This window comes from Ascaphus truei, chromosome 5 (assembly GCF_040206685.1).
Source record: "Ascaphus truei isolate aAscTru1 chromosome 5, aAscTru1.hap1, whole genome shotgun sequence".
Lineage (NCBI taxonomy): Eukaryota > Metazoa > Chordata > Amphibia > Anura > Ascaphidae > Ascaphus > Ascaphus truei.
In genome coordinates, this window is record NC_134487.1 from 127,973,007 (window position 1) to 127,992,905 (window position 19,899).

Below are 19,899 nucleotides of genomic sequence, written 5' to 3' on the forward strand. Positions count from 1 at the left end.
GGTTGGGGAAGAGCAGACATGTTCCATGAACATGTTATATATACTGTACTATACTATTACTGTATTACTATTAATATACTGTACTATTTATATTTATTGTGGAAGATGTTGCATTTTGGATTATTTGTGGGGTTCATTGTCACAGCTGCAGGAAGTTTGGTTCATATGGTGTGATAAAACCCTGCCAGAGTGGTTGGTGTCTGATATTTTGATGCCTATGCGAGGCGGTTGGTGAGAGGGTGCTGTATCCGCTAGACGATGGGTACAGGCAACTGCCTCTGAGGTGTTTATTCATTTGGGAGGAGCCAGCGTGCTGGGCGTATATACCTGGTGGGGTAATGGGACCACAGCTGGGTGCTGTTGGTCTGTTAAAAGGTTTGGGTACTCTGGCAATTGTGAGTTAAAGTGTTTGTGTTTCATTATGGTTAGTAAAGTTGTGTCCGTTTAACCTCCATATTGGTGCTTGATTATTTTATATTAGGAGACAAGTTTGGTTGGGGAGGGAAGAAAACGCAGAGTGGAAAGCTCCAGGCTACGATGTCAAGGAACTGGTAGATCGTATCTTTAGGTATATGGGACAGGAGGGCTCACTGATTAAAATAAAATAACACAAGACACTCACTACACAATCCAGGCAGGATTTATACTAGCAATGCAGAATTCGTTTTCTGACCACACAAAAATGGATTAACAAAATCAAGCAGCACACAACCCATACCTCCATGTTGGTTATTTTATACTTTGTCTCTCTTGTGTACCCCAATCTCTCCATCTTGCTGCATATAACACCCCTTTATCCCACTAGTGCACTACCCCTCTTCTCCCTGCTCACCATTCCTCCTCCACACTTCTAGTGCACGCCCTGCACACACATGACATTTCAGTGGCACTAGTACAAACACACACACCATTTCAATGGCACTAGTTTGAACCTGTCTATGTGTGTGTCTATGTTCAACCTGTAAAAAAATTAAAATATATAACTTATTATTTTAAATGCATCCTGCCAAAGTGGCCAGTGTACTTTGTTGAGGTTACAATCACTGGCAGATCTCAAGCAGGTGGTTATATTTCCTCTTCCTACCCACCTCAATGCCGGAGCGTCCTGCCCTGTCATTTATTGCAATAGATTGTAATGCTGAAACTTTCCAATATAATCTAATTATTGTTGGATGGGCATATCTTTGTGTTTATAATTAGATTAATTAGCAAATATATGAAACAATTTGAATTTGAAGAACATCTGAAGCAGGAATGCTCCTGCATTATGCAAAAAGCTGCCACGTGTGCGTCAGCAAGGAGACCACAAAGAGGAACGCACTCCCCATGAAAGAGAAATTACAATAAACAATATGCTATCACATCAGCATAACAAAGAAAGCTGCAACCCAAAAGGGTATCACTTGATCTACTGTTTGGGTTTGTTTTCATAATCATCAAATAAGACCCAGTAAATGTGGACAAGGAAACCTGATCCGTTTAGAAGAGACCATTCAACTTGATTAAGGACCGAACTTAGTCTGAAATAGGTGGTTTGATCCATGTTAATTTTGACTTTTCACTGAAATTTCTGCTATTAGGAATGATTAAATCAATTTACATTACAATGCAATACATTCCAATCACAACAGAAAAGCAGGACCCATTTTTAAAATAGAGCTGAATTGTCTCATATTAGTCAGTACTTACTGTAGTATAACTCAAGCCTTCATGTTTCTTGTAGCACGAGACAGCACTTTTTAACTAAAGAAATTAAAAGTGATAATATAGTTTATATTATATAGTATATCTGTCTCCTGCAGGAATGATGTTGATCTCTGTATTTCAGAGGTAGTCAAAATCATCGGGTTACAATACTCAGACACTTTCTGAAACATAGCAAATAGATATACCAACTCTTATTTCTCATTGTTACAATGTTATTTTGTTTACGTGTTAGAAATATTGGTGATATGTAAGAGAGAAAAGGAGTGATCGATTAATAAGTGCACAGTGCTTCACCGGCAAGACACTTAGGGCATATTTACTAACCAGTGCTCTGTCATTAGACACCTTACAGCTTTTTACTTGGGCGATAAGGTGTCTTATGGAATAGCCCATTGGTGAACACGGGCCTTTGTGTCCTTTGCTTCAGGCATAACAAATACTATTGTTAGGGACAATAAACCTCTAAGTCTTGAGGACTGGATTTGAGAAAACCTGCACTATGCCTTCTATCTCCTCTTCTCCAAGTCATTCGCCTCTGTGTAACATTAGACTCTCTCCCTCCCTTCACATGTGACCTTAGCATTAACTTCTTTAAGCAAGTGTATGCTAAATGTATCTTCCTGATATCCTCAATCCTCCTCTTCTGCCTCAACCATAACATATATAATCAGTTACAAGGCTAAGAGCATTCTAGCTACTTGCTTCAAGACAAGGATTCATGGGGTACCAACCGTCTTCTCCTCCTGTACTGTTTCCACTCTCCTTTCATGTTAGATTATTAACTCATTGTAGCAGGGCCCTCCTTACCTACTGTACCAGTGTTTGTTCATGTTGTAACTTTACTGTTATGGTCTTCACACCCCATTGTAATGTGCAGTGGAATATGTTGTCACAATATTAAAAAAAGAATAGTACTGTACATTATATTATCTGCAGCCACTAAAATAGATAATTCAGAATGATTGTAATGAAAATCTTAATCTGTATCTTTTTATTTATAAAAATGTTTAACCAGGAAGTATTACATTGAGAGTTACCTCTCATTTGAAAGTATGTCCTGGGCACAGAGTTATGAGGCGAATGCATGTTACATTAAATGAACAGAGTTATACATTATATTTAAAGACATTGCATGAATAGTTAAAGTATCTAAAAGCAGCCTCTCCTGTAGGTAGTTCCCCTTTGGGGCTACTATGTCACTGAATGGATTAACTGTGTGGGCTCACTCAGACTTCTTCCCTCCCCATCATAGGATTTAGGATGACTTTGCAGAAGGGATTGCCACGCCCCACTACTCTTGTGACCAGTGATGTCAGTATAGGGCGTATAGAGAGTATATATAGCTCCACCCAATGTTCTAGAAACACTTTCTTCAAAGTTCACACTGGGGCCTCACTGTGAGTTTTGTAAATAGGTTTGTGTGTATTAACAAGTATCCTGGCACTGTTTGTTTTTTTCAGTTAGGAAGGGGCTCTTTACGTAAGTGCCAGTAGTAAGGATCCAAGATTGTTCTCTCTATTGAAAAGGAGGAAGCATGCTTTTAGTTATGATATCTCGGCATAGTAATTCTGGAGTAAGTTTGGATCGGCCCAATGGTAAGGTACCTAGTGAAATCCTGATCACATAAGTATATAAGAAGTGTGCAGTACATAGTTTGTGAGTTGCTAAACCCAAAGCCCGAAATGTATTCCATGAAAGGCCCGTTCGATATGGGTCATTACCAACTATGCAAGAGACTGCTAATTTAACCCTTACTATGGGTAACAAGCCAAATACCTCCCAAGCGTTTAAGTAAGGGTTACAAAGGGGTTAAAGCCCAGATAAGTCAAGTATATCCCTAGCGTAAGAGTGGGAACTACAAAGGGGATGAAGTTTAGAGTGTTATATTTTGCCACGAGTTTCTGTCAAATGAGATATATGTCAATACCTCTGGAGCCTTATAGACGGCTGTCAAATAAAGCACCTTTTATGTTTTACAAACATTCCTGGTGTTTTCTATCTGCTTATTCACGCCCAGCCTGTGACTGAGACTGAGCAATGAAATGTACATAGTAGAACTGATGTGACCTCCTCTTGAGGCCGGTAAGGAGGGTTACATGTACTTCAGCATTGGTCTACTGAGAGAAAATAAATCAATTAAAGGATTTTAACACCTGAATTACACTTTGTGGGACTTTATGGACCATGTGTTATGGGGGGGGGGGGGTGGTGTGTGTGTGTGTGTGTGTGTGTGTGTGTGTGTGTGTGTGTGTGTGTGTGTGTGTGTGTGTGTGTGTGTGTGTGTGTGTGTGTGTGTGTGTGTGTGTGTGTGTGTGTGTGTGTGTGTGTGTGTGTGTGTGTGTGTAATTCCTCCATTACAACTAAAGAGAGAAGCAGGAGGAATTCAACTCAGACATGGTCAAATATAAATAAATTAGAAGTTAGGACTTGCCTGATCTGGGTTTCCAGTGGTACTGTAGGCAAGCTTATCCTACTTTGGCTAAATTATTTAACTAAACCTCCAAATGATTGATTGGTCAATATATGAAATATTAGAAGTAAATATGTGCAAGCTTTTATGCAGCATGATATATAACTCTATAATGACCAGTCATGACCTATAACATTATAACTCTGTGCCCAGGACATAGTTGAAAACGAGAGGTAACTCTAAATATATTACTTCCTGGTAAAAAATATTTTATAAATAAATAAATGATATAAGTAATAAAGGGTTAATAATGAAATGTTGGGTTTTTAGTGAATTTGAATGTGTACTGTATTGATCTTGTGTGTGTTTTTGCTTTTGGGACTTTGTGGACCACCAACGTCTTTAGGAAGCCCAGTAGTCCGATGACCATGCTTCCAGTTTACAGATTGACCAATGTGTGACCTCAAAGTATAAACAAAAGAAACAAACAAACACTCAAAATGCAGTGCACTACTGCATTCATGTACAGGTATTGGTGTGATCAATACATACATTTTGCGATGCTTTTTGAACTGAAATAATGACAGATCAAAAGACCTTGTGATTATAAAAGACCAATGTATATAGGATAGTATTAATGCCCAAGTGTGTAAATAATTCTACGTTCTCCACATTGTGGAATAAAGATGTGTGAATGTTTTCAAATTTGCTTAGCAAAATTTGTCGCGATTTTTCCTTCATTTCAAGTTTTAACAACATTTTCGTGAAAATTCATATGTTTTGCCAGAGTGCCACAAACATTTTACTTAAAATAGTAGTATATAAAGAGCAATGTGATACTTTTTTTTGCTTCTGTGGAGAACTTTGATAGACGATTTTGTTTCTACTTTTTTACTCATGTAGCCCCTGTAAGAAATAGTGGACTACATATCTTTCTCCTACTGGAGTAAGTCCTGTTAAGGGCAGGCGCCAGTAGTAATCATGGGTTTTTCCCCCTTCAAGCCCTGCCTTGAGTGATAGAGGTAGGCTCCTGACTCTGTAGCAGGCCTGAGACAGAGGGGAGGTCCTGCTGATATCATAAGGGGCAGGGCTGCACTCTATTTAGTGGGCTGCTCCTGTGTGTTAAGTCAGTCTAGTGCAGGAGCAGGGAAGGCTGTCTGTCCTGGGAGCAAGAAGAGAGAGCATGATCTGGGAGAGAGGAGAGGAGACACTCAGCCAGACTGAGTAGAGTGGATAGCACTATAGTGCGTGGACCAATTCCCCTCACCCTGCTGAGGGGGTGAGGGGGGATATCTAGCCTCACCCATAGGGCCTACCCTTGGGTGGAGGCAGGGGTATTGCAGCCCCAACCAGCCCGTCCTGGGGGTGCATTTCTGGAGGGAAAGGAGAAGGAGGAAAGGCTTGTACACCTATGGAGTGCATTGTGCATATAAACTGCTATGTACGGCTGCTGCTGTGTGCTGCCACTGCTAAGCTGTAAGGACAAAAAGAGACATTTCTATTTTACACAAAGAGACTGTGTGTGTGTGAGATTGGAATCTCTCGCCCTGGGATCAGGGCTTTCTCTGGGAAGATTCCAACCTGTCCCCTAGGTTTCGCCAGAGAATGGAGGCGCTGCACCACAACCACTAAAGAATGGAGGAATATACCCCAGAAGCCTGGCCCTGTTATCCCCCACACCAAAGCCGGGGACTCAGGCCCTCCTGTTCCAAGCAGGTATGCACCACCATACACATGTAGCCAGCCCTCAGTACACCTTAGAGGTCCGATCTGCGACCGGGGGGGGAACATGGGCTACACTCATAAGAAAGCTTTTCGTTTCTATCTGGTGCTTGCGAATGGCCAGGTCTACCAAAGTGAAAACAGCAATACAAATCTTACCACTATTGCGAATTCTCTCTTCTAGGAGGTTTGTATGCCCCTCAAGCAACTGCCTGTTAAACAGCTCAGCTGAGCGAAGAAACATTGCTTCGACTGCAGAGCCCTTCAGCAGAGCAATCTGATCTTCATGGTCTAATGTCTGGAAACCTAAATGGGAAAGAGGCAATATTAAAAACAGCGCACATGTATCCATCACGATCAGCGTTAGCAAACCGAGAGCTCTTATAATAGCTGAATACAAGGGGTGGGAGTCAAAGCGTTAAATAGCGCCCATTCCAGTCAAAGGCATGTACCACCAGATCGGGTGTGATATCCTGCGTCGCGCTTTGATGACTCCAGGCGAATGGGAGTGGCAAAAGACACTCAAACCTCTCACATGTGCCAGCTTACCATGATCATAAACTGGCTTACTAACAATAACACATTAGACTCTTAGAATAAAATCAAATATACCTGGTAACTTCTTGGTAAATTCCACGAGCACCTGCACATGACTTGTAGCCATGTCTGTTAAGAAGACAAAGTTCTCGTCAGTGCTGAAGTCTTCCTGCAACTTAATATAATGTGAAGATTAATACAGGAAGACGTCAAACATTGTCATCCATTTCAATTTTGGATTACTTTTACTTTTTTATGGTTGGTATATTAAATAAAAGCATCTACATTAATTAGAGGCTTTCCTGCCACGGGTGCACACCGAGCCAGATGGATCTTGGTGCAGTATAAAGATGAAGTAGACTGCACTCCATGGACTTGTGAAAAAAATGACTATTTGTGAAGGAGGATCATCGTTTTGGGCCCATACTGGAACCTTCATAAATAAACTATTCTTTTTTTCACACATCCATGTTAACGTCATCTAATTAATTTTTAATTTTTATAGTTGACCATCAGGCTTATGAAGATTAGTTTTTGGTGGTCTGAGACCCTGGAGCCCCTCTACATGCATGGGTAGGTGATGTATTTAATGTTAATTTGAGAGAGCTACAGTACTTTCACCAGGACTCAAGTAGTTAATCTCATCGAGATATACATATGTAACACTCCTATCACCCTCCTCCCCCCCTCCTCCAAGGGAGATTTGCATGTATGCGGTGTTATAGCGCTGCGGTGCTAACCTGCTAATACAGAAGGGTCTAATACAGAAAGCCTGAGCCTATGCGCATAGGGAGCTTGAGGTACCTCCACTTGTGAGGATCCCGCCACAGACGGGATGACCCCTCACAGGAAACTATACCCACTGTGAATAACCAATCACACACTAATATGAACCACAGTAAACTTTACCAGCAGGGCATAAACATAACACACATGAAAACAACAGTAATAGCAATACACAATACAATCCCTTCTCCTCTTACAGGGAGAATACCAATACCTCTTCTAGTCCTATCCCAGGCACCCTGGGATAGCACGTGTCACCCACAAGGTTCTGTAGTGTATGACAGGTAGCAAAAAAATGGAAAATGTGAAGAGCGCTAATGCTTAAATGTATTTAGTGACAAATTAATAAAAGTGCTTACAAAAAAACCTTGAAATTAAGGCCTAGGCAGCCTGATATAAGTGACCCACACAGATCACAACATAATCACAAGAAACACAAAATAACGGCGCCTAGATAGATATCACCTGAGTGATTAACCCTAGATTATTCAGCCCTCACAGTCCAAGTAAATCCAAGGATGGCCTGATTGATGGCTCATAGCATGTGGGGGGAAAAAAGGCAGATCGTAGTGCAACACTGGAATAATAGACTAATAAAACAAACAAACACTAACAACATACAACGCATAGAAACAAAATAGCTACACTAAAAACTGGTAGATACATTTGGCACTATAGCACCTCTTGCGCCAGTCGGAGACCAGTCGGCTTCCTTGGACTAGGCCTAGTTTGCCCCCTTAGGCCCTGAGTCCCTACTAGCTTGTGGTACTGTAGGGAAGGCAATCATATAGGAACACTCACCTTAGCTCTGATAGTGACAGGCACAGCGGCAGTGAGAAGTGCTGCACTGTGATTTGTGGCCTGTGGTCTGGGACCAGACCACCATCTACTAAGACACTCCTTATGGTGAGACACTCCAGCGGGAGTTCACCCCACGCAGAGGCTGCCGCCTTCGTTGGACAGACCGGACCAACATACGTTGATGGATCAGATGGATCCTTTGTGTTGTGCAGCGCTACCCGGGTACTGGAGTGCCTGGGAAGGTATCACCATCTATGTGCACCAACGGCCACACATACACACTGTGGGTAGCACTATTCCACACACCCTGGGTGGGCTGGACTTTGCGGACACCGGGTGGTTAGGTGCCATAGGCACCTCAGTACTTTGGGTGTCTCACCAGGGTGGCGTTATTGTGTTGGGGGTATGGTATTGTAGAGTTATATGTGTTGCCAGTAAAGATATGTTGTTATACCACCGTGTGTATATTTATCCTTTACTATTTGTTCCTGGGAAGGAGTTATGACCCTGCACTTGGATCCCTCCCAGGTGGAGGTGCTATCATCCGATAGACCATGACCACCCCAGGCTCCCTGCAGCGGAGGATCAGGCCTCCTGTGAGCAACTCAGGTAACGCACCAAAGGTAGTTTCCCTAGACATGGGGGAAAGGGGCTTGTGGCAGGACGGCCTGTAGCCGAGGTCAGGGAACAGTCCACACGTATAGTTGCAGGATAATGAAAACGTTCAGTGGCTTTATTTCTCCACAGCATACATAACATGCGGGTACACTGTCCCTTTAAACAAAACAAACCCTGCTCCACATTGGGAGGACTGACTAACACACCAGGCCTATCTAGCAGGCTGGCTGGCTAAACCATAACCAAACCGTAAGTGTCTTTTAAGCAGTCAGGAAAAACAAATGAACAAGTCTTACTTTGGTTGCAGTAGTTAGCTTGATGTATCCGTCTGGCTAGCAGCACATATAGCCGTGTGCTCTGGTCTAAAGCAGGCAGCTACTGCCAGTAACAACATCATCTTATACCTTGCTGCTTATCAGGTGTCAGCTTACATCCTGATTACCTAGCTTCCACCTGAGTTAACCCTTATGAGTGCTGGATGAAGCACTCAGACATATGTCTCCCAGGCATAACTGATAGGGGTTGACTTCACCCTGTCACATACCTCCCCTGTTTGTGTGTGGCTAGTGTCCCACACGGCTGAAGCCCGACCCTCCACTCCTTCTCTTGACAAAAAAATCAGCATTTCCATGGTCCTTTCCAGGTCTATGCTGAATATCAAAAGAGAAGGGTTGGAGGGCCATGTACCACCTGGTCAACCTTGAGTTTGTGTCCTTCATGGTGTTTAACCACTTCAAGGGCGCATGGTCAGTGACCAGGGTGAAGTGTACTCCGGTGACATAATGTCTCAAGGCCTCAATTGCCCATTTTACAGTGAGGCACTCCTTCTCAATAACGGAATACCTCACTTCCCTTGGGAACAGCTTCCGGCTGATGAACAGTATGGGGTGTTCAACACCATCAAATTGCTGGGACAGCACTGCTCCCAGTCCTACGTCTGAGGCATCCGTCTGGATGATGAAGGGCTCTTTGAAATCTGGGCTCCGAAGAGCGGGGCCCTCTAACAGGCACTTTTTTAGCATGTCAAAGGCGTCTTGGCACTCCCAAGACCATTTAACTTGGGTCGGGGCACTCTTTTTTGTCAGATCTGTTAGGGGTGCAGAAATTTCGGAAAAATTGGGGATAAACCGCCTGTAATACCCTGCTAACCCCAAAAGGGAGCGGACCTGTGTCTTTGTCTGTGGGGTGGGGACTTCCTTTATGGCGGCCACCTTGCTAGCTACTGGCCTTACTATCCCTCCCCCAATGGCATAGCCCAAGTATTTTGTAGTGGATTTACCCAGGGCACATTTTTTTGGATTTGCAGTGAGCCCTGCTTCTCTTAAGGACGTAAGGACTGCCCTTAACCTTTTTATATGAGACTGCCAGTGTCTGCTATAGATGACAATGTCATCCAAGTAGGCCGCGGCATATGCCCTATGGGATCATAGTACCTTGTCCATTAACCTTTGGAACGTGCCTGGAGCCCCATGTAACCCAAATGGCATAGTGACGAATTGGTATAAACCGAGAGGGGTGGCGAAGGCAGTTTTGCATTTGGATTCTTCCGCTAGAGGTATCTGCCAATATCCTTTCGTGAGATCTAGGGTGGAGATATACTCTTCTTTACCAAGCGAGTCAAGCAATTCATCCACCCTAGGCATTGGGTATGCATCAAATCTGGATACAGCATTTACCTTTCGCAGATCCACGCAAAACCTCACCTTCCCATCTGGTTTAGGGACCAACACTATAGGGCTACACCATTCGCTGTGGGACACCTCGATCACACCCAATTCCAACATGTCTATTATCTCCCTCTCTACCAGGTCTTTTCGGCCATCTGGCAATCTATAGGGACGGGACCGTACTTTTACGCCAGGTTCTGTCTCAATCCTATGGGACACTAAATCAGTCTGCCCTGGCAGCTCAGAAAAAACATCTGGGAACTGGTCACATAATTCTAGTAGGTCTGACCTTTGTTCCGTTGTTAACTGCCCTCCCATGGGAACCTGATGGTCATTGTACGTCCTACCCTTTGGAAGCTGCGGACCCAAATCCGTCTCTCCTTCCCGAGGGTGGATGAACAGCGATCTCATCGTTTTCCAGGTTTTCAGGAGGTGTACATGGTAGATTTGTTTACCCTTCCTGGACCCTGGTTGAGAGATCTCATAGTTCATCTCCCCGGTGCGGCGGAGAACTTGGAAAGGACCCTGCCACTTCGCAAGGAGTTTACTCTTGGATGTCGGTAGTAGTAGCATCACTTGGTCCCCAGGTTGGAAGACCCTCAAGCGAGCATTTTGGTTGTACTGCCTCTCTTGACGTTCTTGAGCAGATTGGAGGTTTTCCTTAGCAAACCGACCTATCATGTCTAGGAGGTTTCTACGGTCTATGACATACTGAAGGATATTCTTGGAGGGGGAGGACTCCTCCTCCCAGGATTCCTTCAGTAGGTCGAGAATACCCCGAGGTTGGCGTCCATATAGGAGCTCAAACGGGGAGAAGCCTGTGGAGGATTGGGGAACTTCTCGTACCGCAAACAACAGGAAAGGGAGAAGTTCATCCCAAGCTCGCTTTTCAGTGTCCACAAACTTTCTAAGCATGGTTTTTAAAGTACGGTTAAACCTCTCTACCAATCCATCAGTCTGAGGATGGTAGACTGAGGTCCTGACGGATTTTACCGCCAATAACTTCAGGACATCCTGCATTAACTTTGCCATGAAATTTGTTCCCTGTTCAGTTAACATTACTTGGGGCAGTCCTACCCTAGAGAACAGTTCTAACAGCATGTGAGCAACCTGTTTAGCAGTGGCTGATCTCAGAGGGAAGGCCTCAGGATATCTGGTGGCATAATCTACAACAACGAGTATAAATTTATGTCCCTTCGCAGAGGGTTCTAAAGGTCCGACCAAATCTACCCCAATTCTCTCGAATGGGACGGCTACCAAGGGCAGAGGGACCAAGGGAGCCGGCTTCTGTCCTTTTTGGCTAGTTAACTGGCATTCAGGACATGTCTCACATAGTTTCATGATGTCACCATGTATGCCTGGCCAGTAAAACCGGGACGAGATGCGGTCCGTGGTCTTATCTCTGCCCAAATGACCACCCCATGGGAGAGTATGGGCTAGGGTGAACACTGTTTTAATCAACCCTTTAGGGACTAGCATCTGTCGAATGACCTCCCCTGTTTGTGTAACCTTATTCACACGATATAGAATGTCATTTAACAGTTCAAAATGTGGAAACACTCTTACACCTTGTTCGCCCATTATCTTGTTGTTGACCTGTACTACCTTCTCATATTGTCTAGCCAGAGCTGGGTCTTCCCTCTGCCTCTGACGGAAGTCAGGAGGATCCAGGTCTGGCAAAATTCCTGTATCTATCTGTTCCCCACCCTGGTCATCTCCGGCCATGACCTGCAGTCTTTTGGGCTGACTAATGTTACCAAGAGTCCCAGCCTTTCTTAACCAGTCCTCTTTTTCCGCACGTCTCTGTTTACGTGTCTTTGGGACGTGGTGTCTACGGGGAAAAATCTCTGGGGAAAAGGAAACAAGTCTCCGGGCTTCTCCGGAACCAGAGAAGTAGGCTCCATAGGAGTAGGGGCCAACAATGTTTCGAAGTAGGGCCAGTCTCGGCCAAGTAGAACAGGAGCAGGTAGCCAGGGTCTTCCGATCGGGTATACTGGATCTCCCAAGCTGGCGGGTTCTAGACCCCCTCGATTATCTGCTCTCCTGCCTCTGGCATCACCGGAAGCAACTGGTGTTTGCACGTACCGTTCCCAGCTATCCTGTTGGGTGTCGTCGCCAAGGAAGTTTTCCACCAAGCGGACCGCTGAATCCAGGGAAAATGCAGCGTGTCTTTTTACCCAGGAGCGGGAGGAGGGGGGCAGTATCTGTATGAACTGCTCGAGCACAAACTGTTCAAGGATCTCTGCTTTGGTATGCTTCTCCGGTTGTATCCACCTGGTACATAAGTCTACTAAGCGGTGGGTTACGACCCGGGGTCGGTCTCTGTTTGCATATTTGACTGTCCGGAACCGCTGTCGGTAGGTCTCTGGAGTGAGGCCTAGGCGATCCAGAATAGCAGCCTTTAGTTGCTGATAGTCCATGGCCTCATCTGCTGGAAGAGCCTAGTAGGCTGCCTGAGCTTCTCCTATGAGGAGTGGAGCCAGAGTTGTTACCCAGCGATCAACTGTCCAACCGTGGGCCGTGGCTACCCTTTCAAAAGTGAGGAGAAATGCCTCTGGGTCTTCGGTTGGCTTAATTTTAGGCAGCATCACCGGTGGGTTATTTGGAATCGCTGGTCTGCCTGGGGCTGGGCCTTCGACCAGCAGTTGCAGTAGCTTTTCCTCTCGCCGGGCCTGTTGCTCATCTTGCTGGGCCTGTCGCTCATCTTGCTGGGCTTGTCGTTCAGCTTGCTTCTCTGCTAGCTAGAGCTGTTGCTCAAGGAACTGAGAAAAAATGGTCTCCTTTTTTTTTTTTTTTCTTTTGTGTGGCCCTTCAGATGTAGGGGCCGTCCGACATCCCACTTCTGACACCACCTGTGGCAGGATGGCCTGTAGCCGAGGTCAGGGAACAGTCCACACATATAGTTGCAGGATAATGAAAACGTTCAGTGGCTTTATTTCTCCACCGCATACATAACATGCGGGTACACTGTCACTTTAAACAAAACAAATCCTGCTCCACATTGGGAGGACTGACTAACACACCAGGCCTATCTAGCAGGCTGGCTGGCTAAACCATAACCAAACCGTAAGTGTCTTTTAAGCAGTCAGGAAAAACAAATGAACAAGTCTTACTTTGGTTGCAGTAGTTAGCTTGATGTATCCATCTGGCTAGCAGCACATATAGCCGTGTGCTCTGGTCTAAAGCAGGCAGCTACTGCCAGTAACAACATCATCTTATACCTTGCTGCTTATCAGGTGTCAGCTTACATCCTGATTACCTAGCTTCCACCTGAGTTAACCCTTATGAGTGCTGGATGAAACACTCAGACATATGTCTCCCAGGCATAACTGATAGGGGTTGACTTCACCCTGTCACAGGGCTACATTTGGAGGCGCCTGAACCAGTAGTTAAATTAGCAAAATCATGTTTGTGCCCTCCAAGCAAGAGGTCTACGACTGGGCCTTGGAGCTCCACAAACCCCCCCGCCACGTGGTCGCACTGGGAGGAGTTCCCACCCTCACGCCGTCTGTGACCACATAAGACAGCTCCCCGGTCTAGCCGACACTGGGTCTAAGGCCGAAGGTATGACTCCACATATCAGTGGAGTGCCCTAATAATGGCCACGAGCCAAGAAATATGTGGGGAAGATGCCCCCAGGACCCTGAATCTACCAGAAGCCCTACCCTTAGGTTGCCCTCTAATATACCCTAAACTACCAGCTCCCTCGTAACTTCCACCCTGGGACCCTCCTTAGAGGTCACCTATCAGGCTTCAACCTCCTGCTACATCCCCTGGAAGGGGAGGACTAGTACTCCAACCACGAGTTTGGCAACTAAGGCAGACTTACCCATATCCTGGGTAACCTTCACACCGAGTGCCAAGCTAGAGCAAAACCCCAAGCTGAAACTCCACACCCATCACCTACCCCCAGCCGGTATGAGAGTAGTCCTGTGCAGGCTCCTAGCCAAAGACCAGTAAATCACAGTCACCTGTCCACGGGAAACTCAGACTTGGGAGTAACTCTACCCCAATTGGTAGAAGCATTAATGAAGTCCGCACAAGGCCACAACTACCGCAAACTAAAAACGTTCTCTGGGGTACGACCCATACCTCTGGGAGAAGAAGCATTTGAAGAATGGAGGGACCATGCGGTGCAAGTACAGTAATGCCAGAGTGGACGTGCACGGACGCTATCAAAAGGTAGTGGATTCTAGATTATCTGCGGCCCCCGGCCACCAATATAATGCGACTGTATCATGAGTGCCATGCAGAGGCCGAAGCTCAAGATCTGATTTGGGCCTTAGCCAAGACCCCATTGCGTTACTGGCTCAGTTTCACACCCTCAAGCAAAAGGAGAATTAGGAATTGTCCGGAAGAGTCCAGGGGGGCGCCGGCCCTGTAAGGAATCCACTACTGGCTTTGACTATAGCCTTGCAGAATCATGCAGTTGCAAGCTTCCCCTGGCAATCAAAGGCACATGTGCTGCATCTCATTGCAGCTTCTGCCCTGTGCTACTTCATTGGAGGAATACTCACAGACCCTCCTCCTGTGATTGGATCTCCGCCCTTTATATTCTAGGCGTTGGCACTGAACCAGCGCCGAGCATAATTTTCCTACCTGGACGTTACTGTCTCTGCCACAAACCGCCCCAGGCCTCACTCCAAGTGTTCTTACCTTCCAAGTTCCTGAGTATCCAGAGGCCTGTTCCTGGACGTCCGTGCTGAAGCGTTGTTGCCAGCACTGGTACCTGCTGCATTCCCTCCTAGCAGTGGCTACCCTTCCTCTCCTGCGGCCTGCTGCTATCTCCTTGCAGTGGCCTGCCCTGGACGTCTGTGCTGAAGCGTTGTTGCCAGCACTGGTACCTGCTGCATTCCCTCCTAGCAGTGGCTACCCTTTCTGTTCCTGCGGCCTGCTGCTATCCCCCTGCAGTGGCCTGTCCTGGACGTCTGTGCTGAAGCGTTGTTGCCAGCACTGGTACCTGCTGCATTCCCTCCTAGCAGTGGCTACCTTTCCTTTCCTGCGACCTGCTGCTATCCTCTTGCAGAGGCCTGCCTTGGACTTCTGCGCTGAAGCGTTGGTTCTTCCTGACGCTGCCCTGGGTGAACTTCGGCCAGCCTGCTGTCTCCTCGCGCAGAAGCCACCCCCGCGCTCACGCTCCTAAGCTGAAGCGGGGAACTCCTGACTTCCTGTTGCCGAACTCCTGCTTCATTAACGACAATGCTGCCTTCTCCAATCCTGACCCTGCGATGTACGACTATGAACTGCGCACTCCGGATCAGTCTGCATGGACTAAGGTCGGTGATTATATAACCCCACTTCAGCCCCGCGGTCCGGTCCCGGTTTGTGGCGAGCATCGGCGTAACAGGCCCATAGCCCAAGGAGGCAGAAAGTGCTGAGGATGACCCTCCTTCCAGGGTGCCTGCAGCCACATACCAGGATGACTCGGAGAGCAACTCCTAGCTCCAGGGCTGGAGCGAACCAAAATAACTGCTGCTTCAACTGTGGCCAGGAGGGTCACTACTCCATGGATTGCCCAAAGCCCAGGACATCCACTTCTAGGGTCATGACCCTCACGATGCAGCCAACAGAAACACCCTCCACCCCCTCGGATAGCGCCCAAGGGCCAAGCCCCGATGCAGCACCCCAACTGGATGCCTACAGCAGAGTAGGACCGGCCGCAATTATATGAGTCCTCGTGGAAGGTATATAGTCCTCAGCCTGGCTAGATACCAGGTCCCAAGTGACCATTATCTACCGGTCGTGCTATGACCAGCAGCTGAAGCATCTGCCCATGCAGTCGGCAGAGAAGATGAAGCTGTTTAGTCTTAGCAATGATAGCTATTGACGGTGTCGTAGCAGTATGGTTGAACATACTTCAACTAAACACTAACAAGAGCCACCCCATGGAAGTGGAGGCCCTGATCTGTCCCAAGCCCCGGAACACCCCAGTTATCCAATCATATTGGGGACCAATGCCGATGTGGTGCGGGCAGTGATTCGGGCTTACAAGAGGCGGACGAAACACCCCTATACTCTTTACGGATCCACCCGGCACTCAAAGAAGAGTGCTGTAGGATCTTGGCCCAAGAGGGATATGGTGACCTTTTCCATTACGAAGCAGGGTTGACCGAGATTCAACCAGGGGGAGTGAAGTATATGGACGCGGTGTGCTATTATCCGGGCTGTGACGAGGCTGACTGGTACTTCTCCCTAGAAAGCACACCAGAGGAAGATGCCTTTAGAGGGTATAAAATAGTACCAGAGATAAGAGAGTGAAAATCCTTGATTCCTGGGAAGATCAAGGTGATCATCCGGAACATCTCTCCTTACACTATGCCATTCGACCAAGGTCAAAGACTGGGTCGGATATACCCAGTTATACCCGTAGAGACGCTGGCTCATGTGACCATTGCTACCGTGCAAGATCAGCCGGCCGGGTTGCAGTTTGACTTCGGATAATCGACCCTGTCAGCAGACTGGAAGAAACGGCTAAGATCCAAATTAGAGGAGCGCCGGGAGGTGTTCTCCATCAGTGAGATGGATGTGGGCTGCAGCAAGAATGCCCAGCACACGATCTGGCTGAATGATACATGCCCTTCCGGGAGTGTTCCAGACACATTGCTCCCAGAGATGTGGAGGACGTGAGGGATGTCCTAAAGGAAATGGAGACGGCGGGCATCGTGACTAAATCCCGTAGCCCCTACACTTCCCCGATCAGTGGTACGCAAAAAGAATGGATCAGTCCGCCTATGCGTAGACTACTGAACCCTGAACAGTCGTACAGTCCCAGTTCAGTACACTCTGCCACGGATAGAACAGATCCTCAACACGCTGTCAGGAAGCCAGTGGTTCAGTGTGCTGGATCTAAGATCTGGGTTCTACCAGGTACCTATGAGCTCCAAAGACCAGTATAAGATGGCGTTTGTCTGTTCCCTCGGATTCTACCAGTTCACCCGCATGCCCCAAGACATTTACAGTGCCCTAACGACATTCCAAAGGTTGATGGAGAAGACCATCGGAGATATAAATCCACGGGAATGCCTAGTCTACCTTGACGAGATCCTAGTGTTCGGTAACACTCTAGAAGACTCTAGAAGAGCACGAGGAGCATCTCCTGAAGGTATTAGACAGACTGGGTAAAGCAGGCTTGAGGTTGTCCCTGGACAAATGCCGGTTCTTCCGCACATCCGTCATCTACGTGGGTCATATAGTGTTCACCGACGGAGTGGCGACCGACCCCGCCAAAGTTGAAGCCATGGTGAATTGGCCCAGACCAGACAACGTGATGGAACTGCTGTCCTTTCTGGGATTCTGCGGGTACTACCGCCACTTCGTGGAAGGCTACTCCAGCAAACCTGCATGGTTCTACCTACTAATCACAGTGTATGCTTGAGCCAGAACAGTCGTCTATAAGTTTGTTGCGTTCGTAGCTCCTTTTGCCTGCATCATCACGTCACGAGACTGGATCCCAGAAGCATGCCGGGACGATGTGAAGTGGTGAGGCTCATAAACAACACGGCTCAGCGCCCTCTGCCTCCCATAACATAAACAGACAGGACAGGAATCCCTCTCAAGGGGGAAGATCGTGGCGGTGCACTGCATGCTAACAAGTGCTTCATGCGTTCCGTATGCAGGAAGAAAAAACAAATGCTGGCTCACTCTTCCAAAAGGATAATTTAATGAACGTAAAGCAACAGCAAATAAAAACAAGTCATCTTAGGAGGAACTCTGACGCCTTTCTTGCAATCTCTGCACTTTGTCAAAGAGTAATGTTCCTCCTATGAGCCGTTCACCGGAAGTACCGCCCTCCAGTCACACAATGAACCCTCCTCCATGGTACCAGTACCAATGGGAGGGCATGGCGGCTGAGTGGCAGCTCAAACAGTGTCAGACACCCTATAGGATCTAGGCACCACAAGAACCTTAGTATACAATAAAAAAACAATAATCAAGCAGCATAAACTGTCTGAATATACACACCTGACAAATAACACACCTTCAGGTAAATGAATACATGCACAAACTGAATCATCACACACATTGTCAACTACTAAATGCATGTATCAAATGTCTGAGGAAAACTGATTAAAAACAAATTTAATGAAAAACATATAAAAACGTTAAAAGAAAAAAGAAGATGTAGATCTTGTTTAGTAAATAATAATTAATAAGACAATGACTGACAACGGATAACACACATTCCACTACATATATTCCGATTTGTAACAGGATTACTGATGCACTAAGACATTCAAATGAACACATCCTGCAAATCAATAAAACCATATTTGATATATATGAAAAATATATGCGAATGAAGCGGTGAAAAATGTGTATAGTTCTATGTCAAGTGAATTAAGTTGGAGGAAAGCAAGAGAAGAACTCTCTCTATATGCTCACTACATAAATGGCTAATACAGTGTTTACCTTGAGGTAAATTCCCCAGGTGTACTAATGTATATGAATATATACATAGCCATAAAAGCAGATAACGATGAGCATACCATAAATCCATGTATCATGAACATTTCAGACACCTATACTGGAGTTAGATATAAGTAGCAACAATCTAAACATCATAAGGCAACTATTAATTGTAAGTTGTGAGTACATGATTGTGGAGATATTCGAAAATCACTCCGGAGACCCCCCACTTCCTGAGTTACAAGCCCTGTTATGTGGTGCCGGTATCCCGGCGACCATGTTTAAATTCTCACGAGGCTCGGCCCACGTGATCGGGGGATTTAAACCAAGCAGAGGGATATCGACACCCCATAATGGGGCCTGTAACTCGGGAAGCAGGGGGTCTCCGGACCTGAAATCAAAGCGGTTCAGCTCCGAAGACCCCCTGCTACAATACTGTATTATTAAAATAAACCCCTGCGTTCACCTGTTAGAGTCATGCAGGTAGAGTGACTGATTTAGTCTCTTAGTGCGCATCTATTACAGACAGGTGAAGCCATGTAGGATTAACACAGCAGGGACCCCCGCTGCGTTAATACGATGGGCCATTAGTCTGGCCGCTGATATCTCGCAGCATGGCAGAGGTTGCCGTGCAAAACTCGCAAAGCAAGCGGTTGAGAACAGGTAGCTACATCTGTATTACAGAAAGGAGATGTTCCAGAACATATCCCAGAGGTACACCAACAGACAAACCAACAGGAGACGAAGACATGTTAGCAATAGAGACAGAAAATGTGCGATGGAAGAGGTAAGATGAGAAACAGTATAAAGCTTTGTTAGAGATACCAAGAGATTAGAATATGAAAGAGAAGTGATCAATTGTATAGAAAGCCTTAGAGACAAAGATTATAAGCAAGGAAAAATTACCTCAGGATTTTGCATCGAGGAGATCATTGGCTACTTTAGTGAGGACAGTCTGAGTTGAGGGAGCTATACAAAAGCCATATTGTAGAGGGTCCAAGACCAGTACGGCATGGGAATTTAGAAAGTTAATGCAAGATAACACAAGATGTTCTAGCAGTTGGGATGCAAAAGGCAGGATGTATACAGGGCAGTAGTTAGTAAGGGTCAAGGGAGTTGTTTTTGAGAATAGGTGTGGCCACCATATGCTTAAAAGATGAGGGGAAAGTGGCTTTAGAAAGGGAGGAGTTAAAGATATGGGTGAGAGTGGTGACTAGGATAGGAACAAGATGCACTGTAGAGAGG

The 19,899-nt window shown here is 46.2% G+C and overlaps 1 protein-coding gene across 5 annotated transcripts in view; it reads right to left on the reverse strand.

Annotated features, from left to right (window-relative positions):
• Positions 1-19,899, reverse strand: part of NR1H4 (nuclear receptor subfamily 1 group H member 4) — a 131,610-nt gene that overhangs the window by 12,295 nt on the left and 99,416 nt on the right. For 4 of the 5 annotated variants that reach the window (XM_075600685.1, XM_075600686.1, XM_075600684.1 and 1 more), the window contains 2 exons: positions 6,452-6,551; positions 5,999-6,145 (listed from right to left, as the gene is read on the reverse strand). In XM_075600685.1, the coding sequence (XP_075456800.1) occupies positions 5,999-6,145; positions 6,452-6,551 (247 nt within the window). The remainder of the gene's footprint in view (positions 1-5,998; positions 6,146-6,451; positions 6,552-19,899) is intronic. The other variant, XM_075600687.1, reaches the window with a different exon arrangement.